This window comes from Hemitrygon akajei, chromosome 15, assembly GCF_048418815.1.
Source record: "Hemitrygon akajei chromosome 15, sHemAka1.3, whole genome shotgun sequence".
Lineage (NCBI taxonomy): Eukaryota > Metazoa > Chordata > Chondrichthyes > Myliobatiformes > Dasyatidae > Hemitrygon > Hemitrygon akajei.
This window is the reverse complement of record NC_133138.1, coordinates 50,665,453-50,691,275: the sequence shown is the minus strand read 5'-3', so window position 1 is coordinate 50,691,275 and position 25,823 is coordinate 50,665,453. Positions and strand designations below refer to the sequence as shown.

Sequence of the window (25,823 nt, the reverse complement as noted above, 5' to 3'; positions counted from 1 at the left end):
CTTAATAACAAAGATAAAATTTAGCAAGTGTGTGCCTTGATCATTTACAGTATTTGATATTTGGAATGCAGATATGAAGAGAGATAAAGCAAACTCGGCCTATGTTTTTTGAGTGTTGAAGAATGAGAAGACAGAGCTCGACAGGGTTCATGTCTAAATGATGTTTCCCCAAGATGGACTACCTAGAACTGGTGTCACGGTCACAAAATAAAGATTTGTTCATTCAGGACCAAAATGGGAAAAAGGTCCTGCACTTTACTCCCGTCACTCAGTGTACTTAAGGCAGGAAGCAATAATGTTTGGATATTGATAGCATCATACAATAAGTTATAGCTCTCTCTTTACAACTTAGGATGATATATAATAAACAGTTAAATAGTTTAAATGTGATTGCTGAGTTAAGCAAATATTTCTCCCAGTAACTGCTTATAAGTTATAAAAATATAATTAGTCATTGAATTTATAGCCATTTCTTCATTATGTTTTCCATTACTTCAATTATATGCCATGAATTTTGACTACTATTTTGGAATCACACACTATTATGCGCAGACAGAGACTATGCCAGATATGGACATTTATATATCATCTATGATTTTAAATACATCCTGCAATGGAATTGCCAATGTATGCATAGAATATCAGGAATCATTATTACTTACTTTTTGTCTGACCGAAGCTTGCTAAGAAGATATTATCTACACCTATAAAACCCACGTCAATCATTGAGGTGTAAGTCAAATAAATATAGGTATGGCTGAATTTTTGTTTATCTTTCAGCACCTAGGGGAAGAAGAGGATGGAAAAAATTTTACGCAGTCCTGAAAGGAACTATTCTCTACTTGCAAAAGGTAGTAAATCATAGTAGAATTACAAAGCTTTAAGTTATTAACAATATGAAATGTCATCTGTTGCTTTGTTAAAATTGGATTTATTGGGAAGTGTGTCAACTTGTTAACACTGTTACACCTTTGCAAACTGAGTTGAATAAATGGAACCAGAACAATGATCAGGGAATTTTAGACAGACGTGGTTTACATCCTGTTCTGAAGTTACTAAAGGAAACTAACATGAATACTAGAAATGTGACATAAAACAGAATGTTGGAAATGCTCATTGTCTGAGCCCATTATTGTTGTCTTCAAAGCTATCATATTTATTGTAGAAAAATGAGTTGCTATTATGATGGCTCACATTAAGGCTCAGTAGAATAGTGTAGGAGACAGAGGACAGGTGTTAGTGTGGGATAGATACAAAATTAAAATATAAATATATTCATAGATGCAAATTGAATTGAGGTGTTCCACAGACAGGCAATCTTAGTTACACCTCCACACTATAGCGGAGATTGCATTGCAAGCAATGGATTCTGTATTTTAAATTGCAGGAAGTGCAAGAAGGACATCTATTTATCTTGGAGAAGTGTTTGGAAGGTAAGGAGGGCAGATTAAAGACATGTATTGCTACTCAGATGATTGCCTGACAAAAGCTATAGGAAAGTATGTGGTTATTCAGAGAGATGGCGGAGTAGATTTTGAGAGGAAAGTCCAGATGGAATTCTGAAAAAGGTGGCTAGGAGAAATATATTTGATAGTGACATTGTATAAAGTGCATGGGAAGTTATGATGGATCTCCCGCTGAATCTGGAGGATGGTGGCTACTGTCAACTAGGGGAAAGCAAAAAGGGAAAACACCCTTTTTTCTCCATCCTGGCAATGGGAAAGAAAGAGCACATGTAGGATTGCATGGAATATACAACAAAGTCCCTTTTAACTGTGGTATATAAAGTTTATGTTCAAAGGAAAGGGAAGGCAAGGTAGCAATATTGCCAAGGATGCTTGTTTTATTAAAACAGATGCAATGAAGACAGAGAATTGGGAGAATGAAGTTGGATAGGGACCAGGTGGGAGAGTGCGTAGCAGTGTAGCCGTGGAAGTTTGTTATAATTTAATCAATCCCTTCTAATGGAGATGGGGAATTTGAGGAATCTGAAAGTCATAAGATGAAAGAATGTTGCAAATTGACAGATCTGTGATTTAGACTGGGCGCTGGAAATGACATGAATTCAATCACTTATGTTACTAAAAGAAAGTTGAGCAGGACTGAAACAACAAACGTCCCACATATCCCACAAGAGACTTGAGTAGCTTGGGCTCAAAGATTTTTATTTCGAGAAAGTGACTAGAAACAGAAAAGAAGACATTTAAGTTGAAAAGAATTCTGGACGGTCAGAGGAATGCAAAAGGGGAACTGGTTGTGCCTCTGTTCAAAGAAGAAGCAAAAGTCCTCAGGGCTTCCTGGTGAATTATGCAACTTGTAAACATGAGCGAGAGAGAATCAGGGAAATGAAAACTGTTATTGTTGAAAGCTGGTAGAAATGTTCTGGATCTAGGTGAAAATAGTTTGAACAAATGTGGAAAAATGAGTGAAGATGGGCCAGGTCAAAAACAGTTGTTCTACCAGAACTGTTTCACTGGATTATCCATATTAGGGGTAGGCTTGTACATATTGAAGGACTCTGAGTTGGAGGTTGTGGAGGGAAGATTTCTAGAAAAAGTGCAGTCAGTGATTTTCTGGGAAATTATGTTCGGTATTGAGATGGATCACTGTTTCAAGCCAAAATGAAAAAGCCTCTGAAAAACAGTTGTAGGTAAATTAAACAACATTAATCACTATTGTCAGCAGGTTTAATGACAGTGTTAGGATTGGTCCTTAGTGAAAGGGCACTTTTACTGTCTTAGTAAATGCAAAATGCAAATTACAAAATAAATCCTGCTTATAATTAAGTTTAATTTTGGAAAATTATTAGCCAAAGCATTAATGAACTTCTAATAAAATACAGAACAAAAATAGTAATGTAAAAAGCATGGGAAATTGTTTTTGACCAAATAATCTCTTTGAGCCTCTGCCCTCTAGTCAAGTAGGTTATCAGTAATCTGTAAATTAGATTTATTTATATACCATGATTTCATGATCCTTGCCTAACTATAACCTACCATTATCACTTTCAATTGTCCTTAGCTTAGGAGCATTAAGGGGAAGAATTCCAGAAATCAGGAACCCTTCATGAGAAGACACCTTAGTTGTCATTATCCATGAGTGACCTAGCCTTAATTTTACAGTTATTCTCCATTTTTTAATATCTGAGGAAGTATACTCAGATTACCTTGTTATACCCTATAATTATGTGAAACACAAGTAATAATATCTTGACTCAGATTAGTTGCTTCATACTTTGGAACAATTATTGGGGAGCATGAATTGAAAGTAACAGAGCAGTGGAGAAAACTTGAACATAAACGAGTGAATAATACTTTAAATCATAGAGTAGAAAATGCCTTTTATACTGCACAAGGTATTTTCATTATCTTAATGAATTGTCAAAACATTAAATAGTATAATCTTATTGTTTCTCTCCTATAGGATGAATATAAGCTAGACAGGGATTTATCTGAAGTGGATCTGAAAAATGCTATTCGAATACACCATGCATTAGCAACAAGGGCTACTGAGTACAGCAAACGGCCAAATGTTCTGAAATTGAAGACAGCAGACTGGAGAGTCTTTCTTTTCCAAGCACCGTAAGAATATTGTACATATCTGTTTTAGCATTTGTGTTATACTGTTACCATATTTAGTTTGGAAATAATGATGTTGGCTATCTTCAGAGCCTACTCAGATTTATATCATCAGGTGATTAAAAGCAAGTGACCATATTTCTAATGTTTATAAAATACACTTGGTAGGAGTTGTTATGGTAAAACAAGTTCTGAACTTAACTTTTCACCAGCTTACAGAGTAGCATGAAATTTTGGAAATTTGTGTCTCTAAATTGGACAATTGTTGGTTCATATCTCTCAATTTAAATTTAGCAAAGATGGAGCCTTTCAAATTAGGTGGCAATGTTAGATCTTCACTGCCTGTTGAAGTGGAAGTAGAATGGTACTATTCCAGGGAATTCTCTCAATTGTATGCAAAACATTAATTCCTTAATCAACAGCAGCAAATGTTTAATCGAATCATAACAAGTATAGAAACATAGAAACAGAGAAAATCTACGGCACAATACAGGCCCTTCAGCCCACAAAGTTGTGCTGAACATGTCCCTACCTTGGAAATTACTAGGCTTACCCATAGCCCTCTATTTTTCTAAGCTCCATGTACCTATCCAAAAGTCTCTTAAAAGACCCTATTGTATCCGCCTCAACCACCATTGCCGTCAGCCCATTACACGCACTCACCACTCTCTGAGTAAAAAACTTACCCCTGACATCTCCTCTGTACCTACTTCCTAGCACCTTAAACCTGTGTCCCCTTGTGGCAACCATTTATGCCCTGGGAAAAAGCCTTTGACTATTGTTACGATCCAGCAACAATGAATGTATAATTGAGACAGGTTTTTTTAATAACAAATAAAACATTTATTAAACACTGTTTAAAAAAATCCCTAAAAGTAAACAAACAACTAACTTAACCGGAAGTCAGCTGCAATACGGCAGCTCGAACAGCTCTTAAAGCGAGAAATGCAAACTCAGTTCTTTAAAGTAGTATTGCAAAAAGTCCAAAATGACTTACACAGTCAGTTAAGGGAGAGACTTTCCTTGCAGTAATTAAAGCCTCTTTCGCGACGTAATTGCTGATCCCAGCCAAAGTATGCTTTGCCGAGGGATTTACAATTGAAGGAAATAAAATGGTTTAAAGGCACTGACCTTTCCTTGGCGAAACTTTGCATCCAACTCTCTGCTCTTTTGGCAAAGCAGGAGTTATCATGGACACAAGTTACTAATTCCTTGTACGAAGATTAAATAAAGGTCAAACCTGCTTTACAGCTGACAACACCAACTTTCCTTGATTCTTCCAGCTTCCTGAATTTCGATAAATCTTCACTCTCCACTGGACTGAACTGGCAGTATTGTAGCAAAACTGCCGGCAATAACCTTTGAAGCTTAAAGCAAAAAGTAAAACTCCACTTTAAAACAAAACTGCGTCATAACATTGAGTACGCAGCAGAACGGAGTCACTGGTGAATCCAACCTCGAGCTGCCCCATGTCACAGGGAGGGGTTCTCCTTTTATACCCTGTTGAAAAAAACTATCACATGACCTCTCACTGGCGGGAAAATTACATCACTGCACCATCACAAGACCATTACCTCATGCCCAGCATAGCCTCAATTACATCATGGTCATGTGACAGGCACAAGATACCCACGGGTACATAACACTATCCACATGATCAATGCCTCTCATCATCTTATACACCTCTATCAGGTCATCTCTCATCCTCCATCACTCCAAGGAGAAATGGCCAAATTCACTCAACCTATTCTCATAAGACATACTCCCCAATCCAAGCAACATCCTTGTAAATCTCCTCTGTACCCTTTCTATGGCTTCCACATCCTTCCTGTAGTGAGGTGACTAGAACTGAGCACAGTACTCCAAATGGTGTCTGACCAGGGTCCTATATAGCTGCAACATTACCTCTTGGCTCCTAAATTCAATTTGACGATTGATGAAGCCAATACACCATACACCTTCTTAACCACAGAGTCAACCTGCACAGCTGCTTTGAGTGTCCTATGGACTCAGAACCCAAGATCCCTCTGATCCTCCACACTGCCAAGTTAATGGCACAGTTGAACACTATTCAGCCCACTAAACTCGTGTCAATTTAAAAAGAGCTACCAAGTATAATTCAGTTTCCAGAACTTGATCTGTAGCCCTGCACATATCAGGCATTGTTTCAGCATGGTGAGGATTTCTGTAGATATCACCTTTTAGGCACTGAACGGGCAAGAACTACTTCTTCATCACTTTTGTCAACCTTATAACATTTTTATTAAATCTATGTCCGTTGCATTTTGACAAAGGGAAGAAAGTCAAAAATGGTTTAGTCATTCATCCATGGTCTGCAGGATTTACTTGGTCTGTTACTTGTCACATCAATTCAGCAACTGAATGTCAATATCCTGGTGGCACAATATAGCATAATTTGGGGGGGGGGGGGAAAACGATTTAGTGCATACTGTACAGCACTATTTGCCTCACCTGATCTCTACTTGGTTCAGTAGATGTTCCAATTATAAAGGAAGAATGGGCTGGGACCTCCTTGCCGTACTTCTATCCACAAGATGTGCTGTCTTGTTGCAGTCACTTACATGAAAAATTACCCCAAGACAATTTCATGTAGATTTCTACATTTCTCTATTTTTTTTTAGCCAGTGTTTGTTTGCAGTTAACTAATAACCTACAATGCATGATACCAGGAGCTACTGGGAGATATTCTTTACAGAGCCATGTAAAAAGATTCATTTCACTTTTTTGGACAAATTTTGGGTTTATTTTGCGAATTCCTGTTTAAATTCCTTTTTGTTGTACTTATTTTGGAATTTCAAAAGTAAAATATTGCAGATGCTGGAAAACTGAAATAAAAAGTATTGGAAATGCTCAGCAAATTAGACAGCAACTGAGTGAAGCGGAACAGTTAATGTTTCATGTCAATAAGCTTTTATCAAAACTGGGAAACATTAAAAATGAAACAAATTTCACAGTGCAAAAATGACCTGAATAGAGAAGGAATGTGATAGGATAGATATATGGTGCATTTGAGTAACACAAATGATGGACATGTAACTGAAGGAGCACAGTAACATTGTGTCTGATGGTAGTGTACTGTATGTAGGAGGGAATGATTGAAATCTAAAATAGCAGAAGTGAGAGAGGGGAAAAAACTGAACGTTGAGGATATGAGATTCAACATTGGAACGTTGATTATCTGAAATTGCTAAACCCAGTGTTGAGCTTTGAAGACTATGCCAGGCTGGAAAGTGAGGTACTGCTGCCTGAACTTAACGTTGGGCATCAATGGAACAATGTAAAAGGTTAGAGTTGGAAATGGAAGTAGGATAGAAAATTAGAGTGTCAAGCAAATGGAAACTCAGGGTCATCCTTGCAGATGGAACTGAGATGTTCTGCCAAGTGACCACTTGATCTTTGTTTGGAGGAAACATTATTGTAAGTACCTCATGCAGTAGACTAAATTAGCAGCTACTTTACCTGGAAGCTGTGTTTAGGTGCCTGCAAAATGGGAAAATGGGACCTTAAAGGACAGTTGTTACATCTCCGTAAGCTGTGTGTAAGATGATACCCAATAGGTATTATAACCATATAACCATATAACAATTATAGCACGGAAACAGGCCATCTCGGCCCTTCTAGTCCATGCCAAACGCTTACTCTCACCTAGTCCCACTGGCCCGAACTCAGCCCATAACCCTCCATTCCTTTCCTGTCCATATACATATACCTATCCAATTTTACTTTAAATGACAATACTGAACCTGCCTCTACCACTTCTACTGGAAGCTTGTTCCACACAGCTACCACTCCCTGAGTAAAGAAATTCCCCCTCATGTTACCCTTAAACTTTTGCCCCCTAACTCTCAACTCATGTCCTCTTGTTTGAATCTCCCCTACTCTCAATGGAAAAAGCCTATCCACGTCAACTCTATCTATCCCCCTCATAATTTTAAATACCTCTATCAAGTCCCCCCTCAACCTTCTACGCTCCAAAGAATAAAGACCTATCTTGTTCAACCTTTCCCTGTAACTTAGGTGCTTAAACCCAGGTAACATTCTAGTAAATCTCCTCTGTACTCTCTGTATTTTGTTGATATCTTTCCTATCATTCGGTGACCAGAACTGTACACAATACTCCAAATTCGGCCTTACCAATGCCTTGTACAATGTTAACATTACATCCCAACTCCTATACTCAATGCCCTGATTTATAAAGGCCAGCATACCAAAAGCTTTCTTCACCGCCCTATCCACATGAGAGTCCACCTTCAGGGAACTATGCACCATTATTCCTAGATCACCCTGTTCTACTGCATTCTTCAATACCCTACCATTTACCATGTATGTCCTATTTTGATTATTCCTAACAAAATGTAGCACCTCACACTTAGCATTAAACTCCATCTGCCATCGCTCAGCCCACTCTTCAAACTGGCCTAAATCTCTCTGCAAGCTTTGAAAACCTACTCCATTATCCATTGTATTGTTTGGATTTGAATGGATGGTCTAGAGGATTGCAAAGGTAATGAATTCTGAAAGTGAAGTGGAAGGAAAGATGTTCCTGAAAAGGGGTTCTCAGTGCTGATGGATGACTGCACTGCTAGATCCGGCTTAAACCGAAATCTTCAGGTTTGCTGGTGTCACAACAGTGGTTGGCCTCATCAACGATGATAAAGAGACGGCATTTAGAGAGAAGGTCGAGATGTTGGTAGAATGGTGTGAGCACAACAACGTGAGTCTCAAAATGGACAAGACTAAAGAGACGATTATATACTTTAGGAAGGCGTGGCTGTGCACATACACAGCTCCACCGTGGAGAGATTTAGGAGCATAACATTTTTGAGAGTACATATACAGCAATGAACAATCTTACCTAGTCCCTCAACACCAGCTCTTTGGTCAAGAATGCACAGCAGTGTCACCACAGTCCTGAAGATAAGATGAGACAAGCGAGGCTTACACCCACCCCACATATTTTCTACAGGAGCACCATCGAGAGTGTCCTGGCCAGCTGCATCATGGGAATTGCCAGGCATCTGACCCCAAGTCCCTACAAGGGATTGCGAGGATTCAAAAGAGCATTATCGGAGTCTCTATTTCAACCACGGGGGGTATTTATTGGGTGTGCTGCATATGCAGGCCCCTTAGCATCATCAGTGATCTCTCCCATCTGTCCAACAATCTTTTTGATGCCTTATTATAAGGCAGGAGCTAAGACAATAACTGGTAGAATGGGGAACAGCTTCTTCGCCAAGATCATAAGCCTACTGAACTCCCTCATGCAGGGCCATGTTAAGCTAGTGCGGGGCCTGTTGCATATGTTATAAAGGGGCCCTATATTTTAAAAAATGCACAGAAGTATTAAAACATAAATTATTTACTTGCATAGTAAAGTAATTCAATTTTTTCATTTGCTCTACAGCCAGATAATGCAACAAATGTCTGACACTTCAGTAATATTATTACTTACATGTAGATATCAATTTCAAATGTCAAAAGTAACAAAACTACAATTTAAAAGTTAGATTTTCCAGATTTAGCATGAGCAAATTTGTTGATGATACTGGAAATGTCTATTTCATGCAGAAGTTCATGTTCAATGCTCATCAGAGTGAGATTGTTCAATCTGTTTTGACCCATAATGCTCCTTAGTTCATTTTTAATCCTTTTCTGTTTTGAAAATGAACATTCTCCGCCGCAGTTGATAACCATGAGTGACAAATAGATGCACAACTAGACCCCGGCCGGTGTTGCAGCCTTTACCCGAAGTGCAGCTCCCAATCTCCGGCCTCTCCCCAGACCCCACTCCGAGCGCAAACCACCCCGCCCACTGACACTCCTCAGCTAATGAGAGCATGTTTCTCCCAGCAGTACTCGCTGATTGGCTGTGAGTGTGTCTGAGGACGGGCTGCTACCGGGAGCTGGAGCTGTCAGTCTCAGTGTGTTCTCAGAATCAAAGGAAGTTCCCCGAAACTCAAAGTGCAAAGTAAATTTTATTATCAGAATGAAACTCGGTTCACAGCTTTTAGGAAACGCATTGTTATGAACTCAATCCATAGTACATTGTGGATTGGCTGAAGTCATTTATTTAAGTGTAAATGTATCGTCTGCCCAAAACCCACTCTAACAGTTGTGAGAATACAGTGAGAATGCCGATTTTACCAGACTGCAGCTTGCAAGCTTTTAGTGCAGGCGGGGCCCTCAAAAATGCGGGGCCCATAGCATATGCTACTTTTGCTGCTAGGTTAATGAGGCCCTGCCTCATGTCACCCAGGTCTCATCACATGTGGAGCACCAGTAGTGTTATACTATTTACTTTTTGTATCATAAATGCACCTTGTTGTTTGTTAAAGTATTATTACCACAAATAAATGATGTGTTGTGACTGTGAGTTATACTGTATGCACTGTGTTGGTCTGGAGGAATGTTGTTTTGTTTGGTGGTACACATGGGTACAGTTGAATGCCAATAAACTGAACTTGAACTTGGTGATGGCATCATGTTATATGTGTTGCAAAATGTGTTGGATGATCTGTGGAAATTGTTGAGGAGAATGCTACCCTTTTGGGTGAGATGAGAGGGTGTGAAAACAAATATGTGGAAAATTGAACAAATACGGTTGACAACATGTTCTCAGTTCTAAAGTGAACTGGTTTCTTAATGTCAACACCATATAATCTCTTTTAGTTTCTGTAAGCTAATAAGAGAATTTCTTGTGCAGCTGAAGCTCATCTCTGCATTCATTAAGTATTTGGTGGATTAGGGATGCAGTGTCATTCTAAAAACTGCTGTCTTTCTCAGTTCCTCATTTATTTATGTATTGCAAATTTGTTTCTGTCTTTGCCTTCAAGTTCCTTCCCCACCTGCATCTTATACTTACCTTATTTTTCCAACTCTAACGTTATCAATTTACTTCAGAAAGTCTGAAGATATGATCAAAATCCATTAGTTTTTAACCTGTTCAATTTAAATCAAACAAACACATTAGAATCTATTATTTATCCATACAATATATTATTTCTAGAAGAGAATCACTTTTTCATTGTCCTACAGATTTTAATTATATTTGTTGTCTTGCCTTTATAAGATTATATGATTTGTTGTAGGTGCTTTGAGAATTAGGCCAATGTGAATGAGTTTTAAAAGCAAACTTTTAAACCACTGGAACATGTGCAGTAGAAAGATTTTCCTTCAGAATGTGTCACTATGATTTCATTGATGCAGTTGTAAATATCCATCTCTAGAATAATAGTGTTTAGTTTTGAAGTAATCCCAAAATAAACAGGACTACAAAGTTTAAAACATTTGATGTTCAAATTGTGATTGCTTAATTTTTCACTTTATTTTTTGCTTTAAGAGAGAAAGAAGGTATGGTGATTACAATAAACAGAAAATATTAAAATAGCAATACACACAAATTGCTGGAGGAACTCAGTAGGCCAGGGAGCAATTATGGAAAAGAGCATAGTCCATGTTTCAGTGCGAGACCCTTCAACAGGACCTTTTCCATAGATGCTGCCTGGCCTGTTGAATTCCTCCAGCATTTTGTGTGTGTTGCTTGGATTTCCAGCATCTGCAGGTTTTCTCTTGTTTGTAATGTTAAAGTAGCATTGTTAGATCTATAATGTATCAAACTTGCTTTGTGTTTTAAACACCTACAATTATTTAAACAACTTGCTGCTCATTCATGTACAAGCTGATATCTCTGTAGGTGTTTCTCATTTAAAACCATACACAGTGTCACATTTCTTTCTCTGAGTACTTGGGGAAATGCTGTGTTCTGTGAGTTAGGTGTGGTATATAATATATTGGTCGCCTTTCTTAAAAGCACTGTATCATCACTCCATGACAATGATGACTATTATAACAGCAGATGTAGTTGCTTGGAAAAATAGTAATACTTCCATTTCTTTATCAATATCTAACAGAAGTGAAGAGGAAATGCGCTCATGGATACTGAGAATAAATCTGGTAACTGCCATTTTCTCTGCACCCTCGTTTCCAGCTGCTATCGGATCACTGAAAAAATTTAGCCGACCTCTTCTCCCTTCATCTACAACTAAACTTACCCAGGTGATGTATGCAGCATGACAATTATCCACTGAAGTATAAAACACTGTCTATATCCTCAAAGATCTTTACATGGAATTGAGTATGATGATTCAATGATACAGATTTTAAAGAAGTATAGAGAAACGTGACATTATAATTCAAAACATTTGTTGTGAACGTCTGGTTTGCTTTTATTCCATTAAAATACTGCCAATCCCAGAAACAATTTAAGGTCTAAATATTACAAGGGATATATTTATACATGCATTATACATAGTGGTGTAAAACCAAAGTTGGAAATCAGTTCATCTCAATTTTGGTAATTTATTGCATGTCATTTTTAAACATTAATATTTTTCCTGTAATTTGTTTGACTCTAAGCTCTGTAAAGTTAAGGTCATTTGTATATTACATTAAAAATGCTGGAATTAGTGATTTAATTGATGAGAAATTATAGATCTCTTTGAAAATTATTTAGGTAGTCCAGAATTAGGATATGCAATGAAAGCATTTCTCCTTAGAGTTGTACAGCACTACAGAGCAGAAACAGGCCATTTGACCCATCTAGTCTGTGTGAACTATTGTTCCACATAGCCCTCCATACCCCTCCCATCCATGTACTTATCCAAACTTGGAACTTAAATGTTGCAACCGATCCCTTCTCCACCACTTCTGCTGCCAACTTGTTCCACACTCGTACCATCCTTTGAGTAAGGAAGTTACCCCTTAGGTTCCCTTTAAATATTTTACCTTTCACACTTAACCTATGACCTCTAGTTCTAGTCTCACCCAACCTCAGCAGAAAAAGCCTGCTTATATTGACCTTATCTGTACCCCTCATAATTTTGGATATATACCTATATTAAATCTCTGATCCAGGGATTAAATCCTAACCTATTCAACCCTTCCCTTTAACTCATGTCCTCAAGTGCTGCAACATCCTCATAGATTTTCTCTACTTTCAAACTTACTGAGATCTTTCCTGTAGGTAAGTGATCAAAACTGCACACAATACTCCAATTTGGCCTCAACAATGTCTTGTACAACTTCAACATAACATCCCAGCTCCTGTAGTCAGTACTGTGATTTATGAAGGCCAATGTGCCAAATGCTCTCTGTCTGACCTTATCAACCTCTGATGCCACTTTCAAGGCATTATGATTCACCATTCCCAGATCCCTTTGTTCTAACACATGCCTCATTACCCTGCCATTCACTGTGTAAGTTCTATCTTGGCTTGTCCTCCCCCCTTGTGCAATGCTTCACAATTCTCTGCATTAAATTGCATCTGCCACTTTCAGCCCACTTTTCCAGCTGCTCCAGTTCACGCTGCAAGCTTTCATAGCTTTCCTCGGTGTCCACTGGGCCCCCAATCATAGTGTCATCCACAAATCTACTCATCCATTTTATGACATTATCATCCAAATCATTCATATGGATAATAAACAACAGACCTAGTATCACTCTCTGCAACACAGCACTAGTCACAGGCTTCCAAACAGAGAGGCAACCCTCTGCTACCTCTCTAGCTTCTCCCACCAAGCCATACTGAGAGTTTGGATCTTTCTTCCACAAGTTGTTAGACTAACTCTAAGTCCAAGTTTGATGAATTATTATTAATCAAATATGTCAAGAGACATAGTACAGGAAGACGTCTGTAATTAGGTCACAGATCAGTAACAATCTCAATGAATAATGGAATAAATTCAGATAGCCTCCCCTGTTTCTACTTTCCTATAAAACCAGCCTGAATGTAAAGCAGTTTGAATACATCATCTGAAATGCACTTCTTATCGATAATCTGACATTGTCATAAAGGAACAAATGCTTTGATTTGCTGTCATCTTTGACAGCGGAGGTGATGCTCAGAAACTCAATCTCAGACTTTTATGCAGTACTAATCATATTCTGTGTATAGCACTGATGCTCCATCAAATTCCTGCAAGAAATTGCAAAATGTCCACAGTAAAACATTGAAATACAGAATACTGGGGATTTGCACCAGAATTGTGCTAAATAAAACTTATGCAGTGATAAAATTGCAGCATCTTTGCCATGCTATTGGTTGGAAATGACATCAGACAAAATTCTGAGAGACAGAATTAACATTATTTAGAAAGCCAGATCAGAGACAGCCAACATAGCTTTGTCAAGGACAGGTCTTATCTCATTAATCTCATTGAATTTCTTGAGGAGGTGTAACGGCTACTGGTGAAGACAATGCAATAGAAACAAACTATGTGGACATCAACAAGGCCTACGACATGGTCCCACTGGTCTAAGAGGTTAAGATCCATGGGATTTGCTGTTGTGTGCTTGGGCAGCAGGCTGAGGGTAGCAGACACCAACAGAATCAACAAACTCATTCGTAAGGCCAGTGATGTTGTGGGGGTGGAACTGGACTCTCTGACGGTGGTGTCTGAAAAGAGGATGCCGTCCAAGTTGCATGCCATCTTGGGCAATGTCTCCCATCCACTGCATAATGTACTGGTTAGGCACAGGAGTACATTCAGCCAGAGACTCATTCCACCAAGATGCAACACTGAGCGTCATATGAAGTCATTCCTGTCTGTGGCCATCTAACTTTACAACTCCTCCCTCGGAGTGTCAGACACCCTGAGCCAATAGGCTCATCGTGGACTTATTTCCACTTGGAATAATTTACTTAGTATTATTTAATTATTTATGGTTTTATATTGCTATATTTCTACACTATCCTTGGTTGGTGCGACTGTAACAAAACCCAATTTCCCTCGGGATCAATAAAGTATGTCTGCCTGTCTGGATTCAGCAAATTGGTTCCAAGATTAGCTTGATAATAGGATGGTTGCTTTTGTGATTGGATACTGATCACTGATCGACAGGAATTGGTGCTGGGACTTGTTCTATCTAATAATGTGAATGATTTGGTGGCTGTAGGTGACATGATCAACAAGTTTGTAGATGGAGCAAGCAAAACACAGCAACACTTTGCAGGCAGCAAACTAAACTGATAGCAATTCTATTAAAGAGCAAACACGAGGAAATCTGCAGATGCTGGAAATTCAAACAACAACACACACAAAATGCTGGTGGAACACAGCAGGCCAGGCAGCATCTATAGGGAGAAGCGCTGTCGACGTTTCGGGCCGAGACCCGGTAACCGAAGAAACCCTTTCGGTTAGTCCTGACGAAGGGTCTCGGCCCGAAACGTCGACAGCGCTTCTCCTATAGATGCTGCCTGGCCTGCTGTGTTCCACCAGCATTTTGTGTGCGTTGTTGTTTGCAATTCTATTAAACGTGCTTTTGTGGTGCTATAATCATTACAATCCACAACCTGAGATTTCCTGCTGGGAGGTGTGCTTTTAAACCATCTGTAAGACCTGGTGTTTCTGTGGTTTCCTGAAATATTAGGCCAACTGGACTCTCGAGAGTGCAGGTATGGCCACGGCAGCTTTTGCTGGAGTGGACTTGGGGCCGTACTGAAGCAGCGGGGCCCGGGACCAAGAGTGGATAATGAATGGGTACTTGGCTGATTTAAGTGCCGAACTGGATTAAAAATAGCAAGGCATTGAGACCGAGGGCAAAGGAAAAACCGATGTTCACCTCACTTTTTCACATAGTGGATGTTTAACTGTCTTTTGCGGTGTGGGGGTTTTCGTGAATTCTGTTGTGTTTCTTTGATTTGTGGCTGTCTACAAGAAGATGAATCTCAAAGTTATATATGGTATACATACTTTGATGATAGATTTGCTTTGATACTAAGATAGGTAGTGGTATTGACAATGTGAATAATCTTAAGTGATGGCACGTGGCCAAGTGGTTAAGGCTTTGGGCTAGTGATCAGAAGGTCGTTAATTTGAGGCTCACCAAGGCAACGTGTGTGTCCTTGAGCAAGGCCCTTAACCACACAATGCTCCTGCACATTTATAGCCCAGTGGCGGCGATTGGTTCAGTATGGACAAGACAAGACAAGCTATGGGGCGATATCGATGTACTGATGAAAAGGATTGAGAAATACGATGTGAAGCATTTTGGGAGCACTTATGAGTGTGGGACATACACCACGACTAGAAAGGTCTTTGAAGCTATTGCAGAAGAGAAAGACATTGGTGTACAAGTCCAAAGGTCCTTGAAAGTGGCAGCACAGGTGGATAACGTAGTCCAGGTGGCATATGGAATACTGGCTCTCATTGGTCAGGGCATTAGCAGGGAGGACTCAGCTGGAGTACTGCGTACGGTTCTGGTCACTGCAGTATAGGAGTGATGTTATAGACCTGGAACAGGTGCAGAGGAAATTTGTCAGGATGAAATGGAGTACTGCGCAGATGCAACAGAAATATTCCCGCAACAGTCCGGCGAAGAGTTTTTAAAAACCCAGTCTCTATAAAAGAGAGGTACTACATAGTGGAGCAATCATCATGGGAGTGGTCATCGTCGGAGGTCTGAAGCAGAGTAGTAAGGATTTGGCTCAACAAGGCTTTGGCGCAAACAGCTGGAGGCAAGGTAAGTCGGTAAGTTCATTTCTTATTTCTTTTTGTTAACTCATGAGAGAATAGGGAGTATGTCTACAGAGCCAATGCTCTGTTCTGGGTGTCAGATGTGGAGTTTTCAAGAGCCTCCCCGATGGCCATGTCAGTGCTAGGTGGCATCAAGATGCAGCTCCTTAGAGACCGTGTTAGGGAACTGGAGCTGCAGCTCGATGACCTGCGGCTTGTTAGGGAAAGTGGAGCAGTGATAGACAGGAGCTTCAGGGAGGTAGTCACCCCAAGGCTACATGAGACAGATAAATGGGTGACTGTCAGGAGAGGGAAGGGAGGAATGGAGAAGTCCTGACGAAGGGTCTCAGCCCGAAACATCGACTGTACTTCTTCCTATGGATGCTGTCTGGCCTGCTGTGTTCCACCAGCATTTTGTGTGTGTTGCTGGGAAGCTGGAAGTTGGCTTTTAAAATCCAACAAAAGACAACTAAAAAGCTATAAGAAGGGAAAAGATGAAATATGAGAGCAGACTAGCCAATAATATAAAGCAGTATACTAAAAGTCTTTTTTTTGGTTTCGTCTGTGGTGGGAAAGCTGTTGGAAAAGATTCTTAGAGATAGGATCTATGGGCATTTAGAGAATCATGGTCTGATCAGGGACAGTCAGCATGGCTTTGTGAAGGGCAGATCATGCCTAACAAGCCTGATAGATTTCTTTGAGGAGGTGACCAGGCATATAGATGAGGGTAGTGCAGTGGATGTGATCTACATGGATTTTAGTAAGGCATTTGACAAGGTTCCACATGGTAGGCTTATTCGGAAAGTCAGAAGGCATGGGATCCAGTGAAGTTTGGCCAGGTGGATTCAGAATTGGCTTGCCTGCAGAAAACAGAGGGTCATCGTGGAGGGAGTACATTCGGACTGGAGGGTTATAACTAGTGGTGTCCCACGAGGATCTGTTCTGGGACCTCTACTTTTTGTGATTTTTATTAACAACCTGGATGTGGGGGTCGAAGGGTGGGTTGGCAGGTTTGCAGATGACACAAAGGTTGGTGGTGGTGTAGATAGTGTAGAGGATTGTCGAAGATTGCAGAGAGACATTGATAGGATGCAGAAGTGGGCTGAGAAGTGGCAGATGGAGTTCAACCCGGAGAAGTGTGAGGTGGTACACTTTGGAAGGACAAACTCCAAGGCAGAGTACAAAGTAAATGGCTGGATACTTGGTAGTGTGGAGGAGCAGAGGGATCTGGGGGTACATATCCACAGATCCCTGAAAGTTGCCTCACAGGTAGATAGGGTAGTTAAGAAAGCTTATGGGGTGTTAGTTTTTATAAGTCGAGGGATAGAGTTTAACAGATGAAATGTAATGATGCAGCTCTATAAAACTCTAGTTAGGCCACACTTGGAGTACTGTGTCCAGTTCTGGTCGCCTCAGTATAGGAAGGATGTGGAAGCATTGGAAAGGGTACAGAGGAGATTTACCAGGATGCTGCCTGGTTTAGAAAGTATGGATTATGATCAGAGATTAAGGGAGCTAGGGCTTTACTCTTTGGAGAGAAGGAGGATGAGAGGAGACATGATAGAGGTGTACAAGATATTAAGAGGAATAGACAGAGTGGACATCCAGCGCCTCTTCCCCGGGGCACCACTGCTCAGTACAAGAGGACATTGCTTTAAGGTAAGGGGAGGGAAGTTCAAGGGGGATATTAGAGGAAGGTTTTTCACTCAGAGAGTGGTTGGTGCGTGGAATGCATTGCCTGAGTCAGTGGTGGAGGCAGATACACTAGTGAAGTTTAAGAGACTACTAGACAGGTATATGGAGGAATTTAAGGTGGGGGGTTATATGTGAGGCAGGGTTTGAGGATCGGCACAACATTGTGGGCTGAAGGGCCTGTAATGTGCTGTACTATTCTATGTTCTATAAAGAGTAAAAGGGAGGTCAGGGTTGATATTGGACCACTGGAAATTGATGCTGGTGAGGTAGTAATCTGGGACAAAGAAATGGCAGATGAACTTAATGAGTACTTCGTATCTGTCTTCACTGTGGAAGTGTGCCAGAGATCTGTGAGCATCAGGGAGTAGGAGTGATTGCCATTGCTATTACAATGGAAAAAAATACTAGACAAACACAAAGGTCTTCAGGTGGATAAGTCACCTGGGCCAGGTAGACTACAACCCAGTGTCCTGAGAGAGATTGCTGAAGAGATAATGGATGCACTTGTCATGAACTTTCAAGAATCACATGATTCTGGCATGGTCCAAGAGGACTGAAAGATTGCAAATGTCACTCCACTCTTTAAGAAAGGAGGAAAGCAAAAGAAAGGAAATTATAGGCCAGTTAGCCTGACCTTAGTGACTGGGAAAGTTTCGAAGTCTATTACTAAGGATGAGGTTTCAGGGTACTTGGAGACAAATGATAAAATAAGTCAAAGTCAGCATGGTTTCTGTGAAGGGAAATCTTGCCTGACAAATCTGTTAGAGGAAGTAACAAGCAGGATGGACAAAGGAGAGACAGTTGATGTCATTTCCTTGGATTTTAAGAAGGTGTTTTATAAGGTGCCGCACATGCGGCTACTTAACAAGATAAATTTCTATGACATTACAGGAAAGATACCGGCATGGATAGCGGAATGGCTGACAGGCAGGAGGCAGTGAGTGGGAATAAAAGGGACCTTTTCTGGTTGGCAGCCACTGACTAGTGGTATTCCTCAGGGGTCAGTATTGGGAACACTACTTATCACATTGTTTGACAATGATTTGGACAATGGAATTGATGGCTTTGTTGCAAAGTTTGCGAATAATACAAAGATATGTGGAGGGGTAGGTAGTGCTGAGGAAGCAATGTGATTGCAGCAGGACTTAGACAAATTGGAAGAATGGGCAAAAAAGTGGCAGATGGAATCCAGTGTTGGATAACGATAAGGCTTTTTGGTAAAAGGAACAATAGTGTGGACTATTATCTAAATGGGGAGAAGTTTCAAACGTAAGAAGTGCAGAGGGGCTTAAGAGTCCTCGTGCATGACTCCCAGAAGGTTAATTTACTGGTTGAGTCTGTGGCAAACAAGGCAAATGCAATGTTGGCATTTGTTTCAAGGGGAATATAATATGAAAACAAGGAGATAATGATGCCTAGCATTTATAAGACTCTAGTCAGGCCACACTTAGAGTATTGTCAACAGTTTTGGGCCGCATATCACAGAAAGGATATCTTGTCATTAGGGTCAGAACAGAAGAGGTTCACAGGAATGATTCCAAGAATAAAGGGTTGAACAATGAGGGGACTTTGGCAAATTTGGGCTTCTTCTCACTGGAATTTAGAAGAATGTGTGGGGATCTCATTGAAACCTTCGGAATGTTGAAAGGACTAGATAGAGTGGATGTGAAGAAGATATTTCCTATGGTGGGGTTATTCAGAACTGGAGGGCACAGCCTCAAAATTACAGGGTGACCCTTTAGAACAAAGGTAAGGAGGACATTTTACCAGAGAGTAGTGAATCTGTGGAATACTTTGCAACAGATTGTAGAGGTGGTCAAGCCCACGGGTATATTAAAGGTGAGAGTTGATTGTTTTCTGATTGGTCAGGGCATCAAAGGACATGGTGAGAAGGCAGGTGTATGGGGTTGAGTAGGATCTGGGATCAGTCATGATGGAATGGCAGAGCTGATTCAATAAGCTGAATGGCCTAATTCTGCTCCTATGCTTTATGGTCTTATGGATATTGCCTGGAATGGAGCATTTTAGTTATGAAGACAGAGTGGAGAGGAAAAATCTATTTCCCCTGGAGCAAAGTAGGTTATGAAGGGACTTGCCTGTGTGTTATAAAATTGAGGTGTATGAGGAGGGTATAAACCATAAATCATTTCCCTCATCAGAGGACATTGATTTAGGTTAATGGATAAGGTATTTTGAAGGGATCTAACGGAGACCTTTTTCACCCAGAGAGTGATGAGCATCGAGAATGCACTGCCTGGGAAGCAGTGAAAACTGTCATTAACAGCCTAGATGTGAAGATGAACACTTGAATTGCCTACTCATTGAAGGCTGTGGCTCAAGTACTGGAAGATGAGATTGCAGAAAAATGGAGGGCTACGTGGGAGAGAAGGATTAGATAAATATTTAATTAGGTCAAAAAGTCAGCACAGCATCATGCATTGAAGAGCCTCTACTGTGCTGTATGCTCTGTCATGGGACGGTGCACACTGCATGGCATGGACATAGTGGGGTGAATGGCCTGTTTCTATGCTGTATGGCTCTCTGACCTGAAAGGAAATCTTGAGATACAGCCAAGGAACAACTTTCATGATAAAACAACATAGTGATGAAGAAAGTACAGGGAGGGTGGGACTTGAGTCATTTGTGTAGGTGAACATTCCCATGTGCTCAGATGTCGTGAAAGAGTCCTATCCTGTGAGTAATCTTAAGCCTCTCCAGGGTGAATGATCAGATATCACTGCATCCATCTCTAACCTGAAAATACTATCATAATTTACAGGAAAAATAAAAGACAGTGAACAGGAATTGAATGTAGAGGGTTATATGGGAGGCAGGGATTAAGGGTTGGCACAACAGTGTGGGCTGAAGGGCCTGTACTGTGCTGTATTGTTCTATGTTTCCATAAGCCTGAGCATTGAAAGCTTGCAGATACTCATTACTACCAGTAGCAACCCTATTATTGCCTCTGTCAGTAAAATAAACATTATTTTTGAATGATCAAGTCTTAAAGGTTGCACCTAAAAGCTTTGATTTATGTAGCTAATGGAGCAAATGCACAGTATGCAACTTTCAGTGCCATTAGATGCTGACTGATGCTGGTGAACTGTCAGACAGGCTAAAATGACTTGTGTATGAAAGTGTGTTGGACAATTTCCTAATGGGTGCAATTTTACCCTAATACAAACACCAGCACCATCCAACTTGAGTTTAATTGCTTTTATGTATGATTTGCACACAAGAAACTGGCAGTAATTGATCTGATTTTCAGACTTAAATGCATGCTGGGGTAAGGGATCAGAGATAAAAGGTTTGAGAGACCAAGTGTTCACTGTATTAAAAAAAAACTTCCAATTCAATCCCAAAGTGAGATTTGGAAGCTCTTTAAAAAAACACAACTTTAAATTTAGAAATATATTTTGGAAGTCTATACATTATTAAATACTCAGTTCCCTGTGATTCTTATGGTATCATTCCCTGAAAGCCATGTTCTGGGCTATCAGGAAGTCAAAGATACAAGATTTAAAGATTGAAGGATTGAAATGGCATTGATTATCAAAGTGTGTATGCAGTATACAATTCTGAGATTTGTCTTCTTCACAGACAGCCACAAAACAAAGAAAACCATTGGAACCATTCAAAGAAAAATATCAACCCCCTCCCCCATGCATGCAAAGTACAAATCGTGCAAATGACAGAAAAAAGAGTGAAACACAGAATATAACACACAAGATCGAAAGAGTCTAGGAATGTTCAGTTCAGCTCAGTGTTTGTTACCTGGCAGCAGCCGTGATCAAAATTGCCCAAAATAGCAACAAAAAAGGAACCAGAAACACATTTTAACGTTAACTACAGAGTCCAATCCACAAACCTAGTTGATTAAAACGTGTCCAAGACCCAGGACTCTGGCCCCACCCTCCGACAGCATCGAGGAAGAGAGAGACCATTCAAACGCAGGCATCTTCCTTTGGGAGCAGCGAGTGGGAGGAATAGAAGCCCCATCAAACACAGACACCTTCCTGCAGCAGCAGCGAGTGAGAGGCTGGTAGACAGCACTAAGCACCCGCTCGCCTTCCTCACTTACCTCGGTGATCTCAGTCTTTCTCAGCACTTTAATCGACGAGAAATGGAGATGGCAATTCTGCTTTTTAAACAAAATTCTCTTCATGTTTGTGTGATACAATTGCCAAACCATTTCTTCTGTTTTGCGTCTTTTAGAGTACGTCATCTTAGAGTAATTTTATAATTCTGTCGTAGGTCATGTGTTTGTCTAATCCAAGAATCCCTTAACTTCAGATGTTTCAAATCTAATCTGAGATCTAGTTCAATATTTGATAATGCCCCCAAGGTAATGATCAGCAAACTTGTCTGGTATGAGTTTTATCCACCAGTTTAATCCTTTGTCTCCTTTGGACCTTTCCACTACTTTCAAACATTTGACCATCACAATGACCATCTTGTGGCGGCCCGCACACGCGGGACTCGAACCACCATTGGGAGCTGTGGGCAGACACACGGTAGTGCGTTTGGAACTACCCACTCGGGGCGGACCTTCCAGGGACAGTCTAACGTCACGTCCACCCCGTGGGTCACAGGGGCCCATTGGAGGGGAGATTTAAACGCGTGATTTTGAATCAGTAAAGGCAATCTGAGTTCCACTCTCTCTGCCTCAGTGTGTTTCTTTAGCAGTGCGTTGCGCACAACTACATTGGTGACCCCGACATTCCACACGGCATCTGGAGCCGGTGAATCAGCGACCAGCCATGAGTTCGAGCAACTCGCACAGCGCGGTCTCTCTGAAGTTCCCGACTTTCTGGGCCACTCAGCCCCACGTTTGCTTTGAGCAGGCTGAGGCCCAGTTCAATATCAGAGACATTACAGCCAACGCCACACAATACTACTATGTGGTCAGCACGCTCGACCAGGAGACGGCAGGCCGGATCATTGACTTCCTACGCCAGCCACCAACAGAGGACAGGTACACTAAGCTTAAGGCGCTCCTGATCCATACCTTCAGACTCTCCTGCCACGAAAGGGCCACGCGGCTCCTACACATGGACGGCCTGGGCGACCGCACACCATCCCAGCTCATGAATGATATGCTGGCGCTGATGGATGGCCATAAGCTGTGCCTTTTATTTGAACAGTTGTTCCTCGAGCAAATGCCAGAGGACATTCACCTCCTCCTCGTGAGTGAGGATTTCAGCGACCCACGCAAGGTTGCAGCTAAAGCAAATGTCCTTTGGCAGATCAAGCAACATGGAGCAGCCTTCATTGGCCTAGCCACAATCACGCGCCCCAAAGCCCAGGCACCGCAACCGAAGCTGTCGAGACCCACGGGGGAAAAAGACAAAAGTTTGGAACAATGGTGTTTCTATCACCAAAGATGGGGCTCAGGCGCGCGCCGCTGCCGTCCACCATGTGGTTTTCCGGGAAATGCCGGGGCCAGCTGTTGCTAATGGCTACGACGGCTGGCCACTGAGACAGCCTCCTGTACCTCTGGGACCAACACCCCGGGTGGCGCTTCCTGGTAGACACCGGGGCTGAAGTCAGCATACTCCCCCCTTCGAACATGGTCATTTGTAACACGGTCCCAGGTCCCCAACTCACCGCCGCAAATGGCACCAGTATTCAGACATATGGCCCGCGAACGATCTCACTGCATTTCAGGTCCAGCTGTTTCACTTGGAATTTCACGTTGGCAGCGGTGTCACAGCCACTACTAGGGGCAGATTTTCTACAAGCCAACTGCCTCCTGGTCGACCTAGAAGGCCGGTGTTTGGTCCACGCCGAGACGTTCCAGAATTTCCAGCTCGGAGAAGCCAAGCTACCAGCCCTCCACCTGGATTCCGTGACCCCTTCGGGTAACAAATTCGCCAGGGTGTTGGCGGAATTCCCCTCTATAGTTACCCCGCAGTTCTCCACAGCCAACCCCAAGCACGGCGTGCAGCACCACATCCCCACGCAAGGACAGCTGCTGCACGCCCGAGCTCGGAGGCTCTCACCCGACAAGCTCCACCTCACCAAGGAGGAGTTCCATAAGATGGAAGAGATGGGGATCGTACGCCACTCAGACAGCCTGTGGGCATCCCTGCTGCACATGGTGTACAAGTCCACAGGAGGATGGAGGCCCTGCGGAGACTACAGAGGACTCAACGATGCCACAACCACCGACAGATACCTGGTACCCCGCATCCAGGACTTCACAGCGAACCTGCACGGAGCGACCATCTTCTCGAAAATTGACCTGGTCAGGGGATACCATCAGATCCCAGTGCACCCCGACAACGTGCCCAAGACAGTCCTCATCACCCCGTTCGGCTGGTTTGAATTCCTGAGGATGCCTTTCGGTCTTAAGAATGCAGCCCAAACTTTCCAAATGCTCATGGACTTGGTGGCACGTGGCCTGGCTTTCATATTCATTGACTTGGACAATATCCTGGTGGCCAGCAGTTCGCACCAAGAGCACGTGGCACATTCGCACCAGCTCTGACAACGCCTGAGCGACCATGGGCGGAATTGATTGCCAATCAATCCTGTGAAGTGCCAGTTCAGGCTGTTGGAGATTGACTTCTTGGGCCACAGAGTCAACCGACATGGCGCAGTTCCCCTACCAGACAAGGTCCAAGCCATCCGCCAGTTCCCCAAGCCCAGCACGGTCAAGAGCCTGTAGGAGTTCATAGTGATGGTCAACTTTTATCAACGGTTCATGCTGGTGGCGGCAAGCATCATGAGACCCTTGTTCCGCCTGAAGGCCAGCAAGGCCAAAGAAGTGGCATGGGACGTGGAGTCCACGGAGGCGTTCGAGCAGACTAAGGAGGCGCTGACAAAGGTGGCCCTCCTAGTGCACCTGAGAGTCGATGTACCCATGGCACTCACAGTCGACGCTTCGGACACGGCAGTCGGCGGAGTCCTAGAGCAGCTCGTTGAGGACCAGTGGTGACCACTCGCTTTCTTCAGCCGGCACCTACGGCCACCAGAGGTGAAGTACAGGGCTTTTGACAGAGAGTTGCTAGCGCTCTATCTGGCTGTCCGGCATTTCTGGTACTTCCTTGAGGGCAGGGAGTTCACCGTGTATACGAATCACAAGCCCCTCACCTTCGCACTGGCCAAGGTATCGGACCCATGGTCGGCTCGGTAGCAGAGGCACCTGTCCTTTATTTCAGAATTCACCACAGACGTCCGCCACATTGCAGGGAAGAACAACGTCATCGCCGACACACTATCTCGACCCTGCCTCTACTCAGTAGGCATATGGTCCTCAGGAATAGACTACGCAGCACTGGCGGAAGCACAGCGGTCGGACACCGAGATCCCGGCTTTACGTACAGCCGTTTCGGGGCTCCAGTTGGAGAATGTCTCCATCGGCCCGGCAGCAGATTGACTCCTGTGTGACGTGTCTACTGGCAAACCCCGACCCGTGGTTCCAGCAGCATGGAGGCGCCGGGTGTTCGACACGCTGCACAACCTGGCCCACCCGTCCATCCGGGCGTCCATCAAGCTGGTAGTGGACAGATTTGTCCGGCACCGTTTGCGCAAACAGGTCGGACACTGGGCCAGGACCTGTGTACACTGCCAGTCCAGCGGCATGTGAAGGCTCCCCTCCAGCAGTTCCAGCCGATGCACAGGAGGTTCCAACACATCCACGTGGACATTGTTGGCCCCCTGCCAGTCTCCCGGGGCACCAGGTATATCTTTACTATGGTAGACAGGTTCACCAGATGGCCGGAAGCCGTACCGCTCACGGACACGTCCACTGACTCCTGCGCCAGGGCGCTCATTGCAAACCGGATCGCCAGGTTTGGCCTCCCAATGGACATCACCTCTGACAGAGGGGCACAGTTCACGTCTGGTTTGTGGACAGTACTGGCGCAGCTCCTGGGTACCCAGCTGCATCACACCACAGCGTACCATCCCCAGTCCAACGGTTTGGTAGAGCGATTCCACCGACATCTCAAGTCGGCCCTGATGGCACGCCTCAGGGGCCCCAACTGGACAGACGAGCTTCCCTGGGTCCTAC

At 42.6% G+C, this 25,823-nt stretch overlaps 1 protein-coding gene across 1 annotated transcript in view; it reads left to right on the top strand.

Annotated features, from left to right (window-relative positions):
• Positions 1-25,823, top strand: part of LOC140739344 (PH and SEC7 domain-containing protein 2-like) — a 168,120-nt gene that overhangs the window by 121,229 nt on the left and 21,068 nt on the right. The window contains exons 11-13 of the mRNA XM_073067559.1: positions 781-851; positions 3,424-3,581; positions 11,510-11,654. Of these exons, the coding sequence (XP_072923660.1) occupies positions 781-851; positions 3,424-3,581; positions 11,510-11,654 (374 nt within the window). The remainder of the gene's footprint in view (positions 1-780; positions 852-3,423; positions 3,582-11,509; positions 11,655-25,823) is intronic.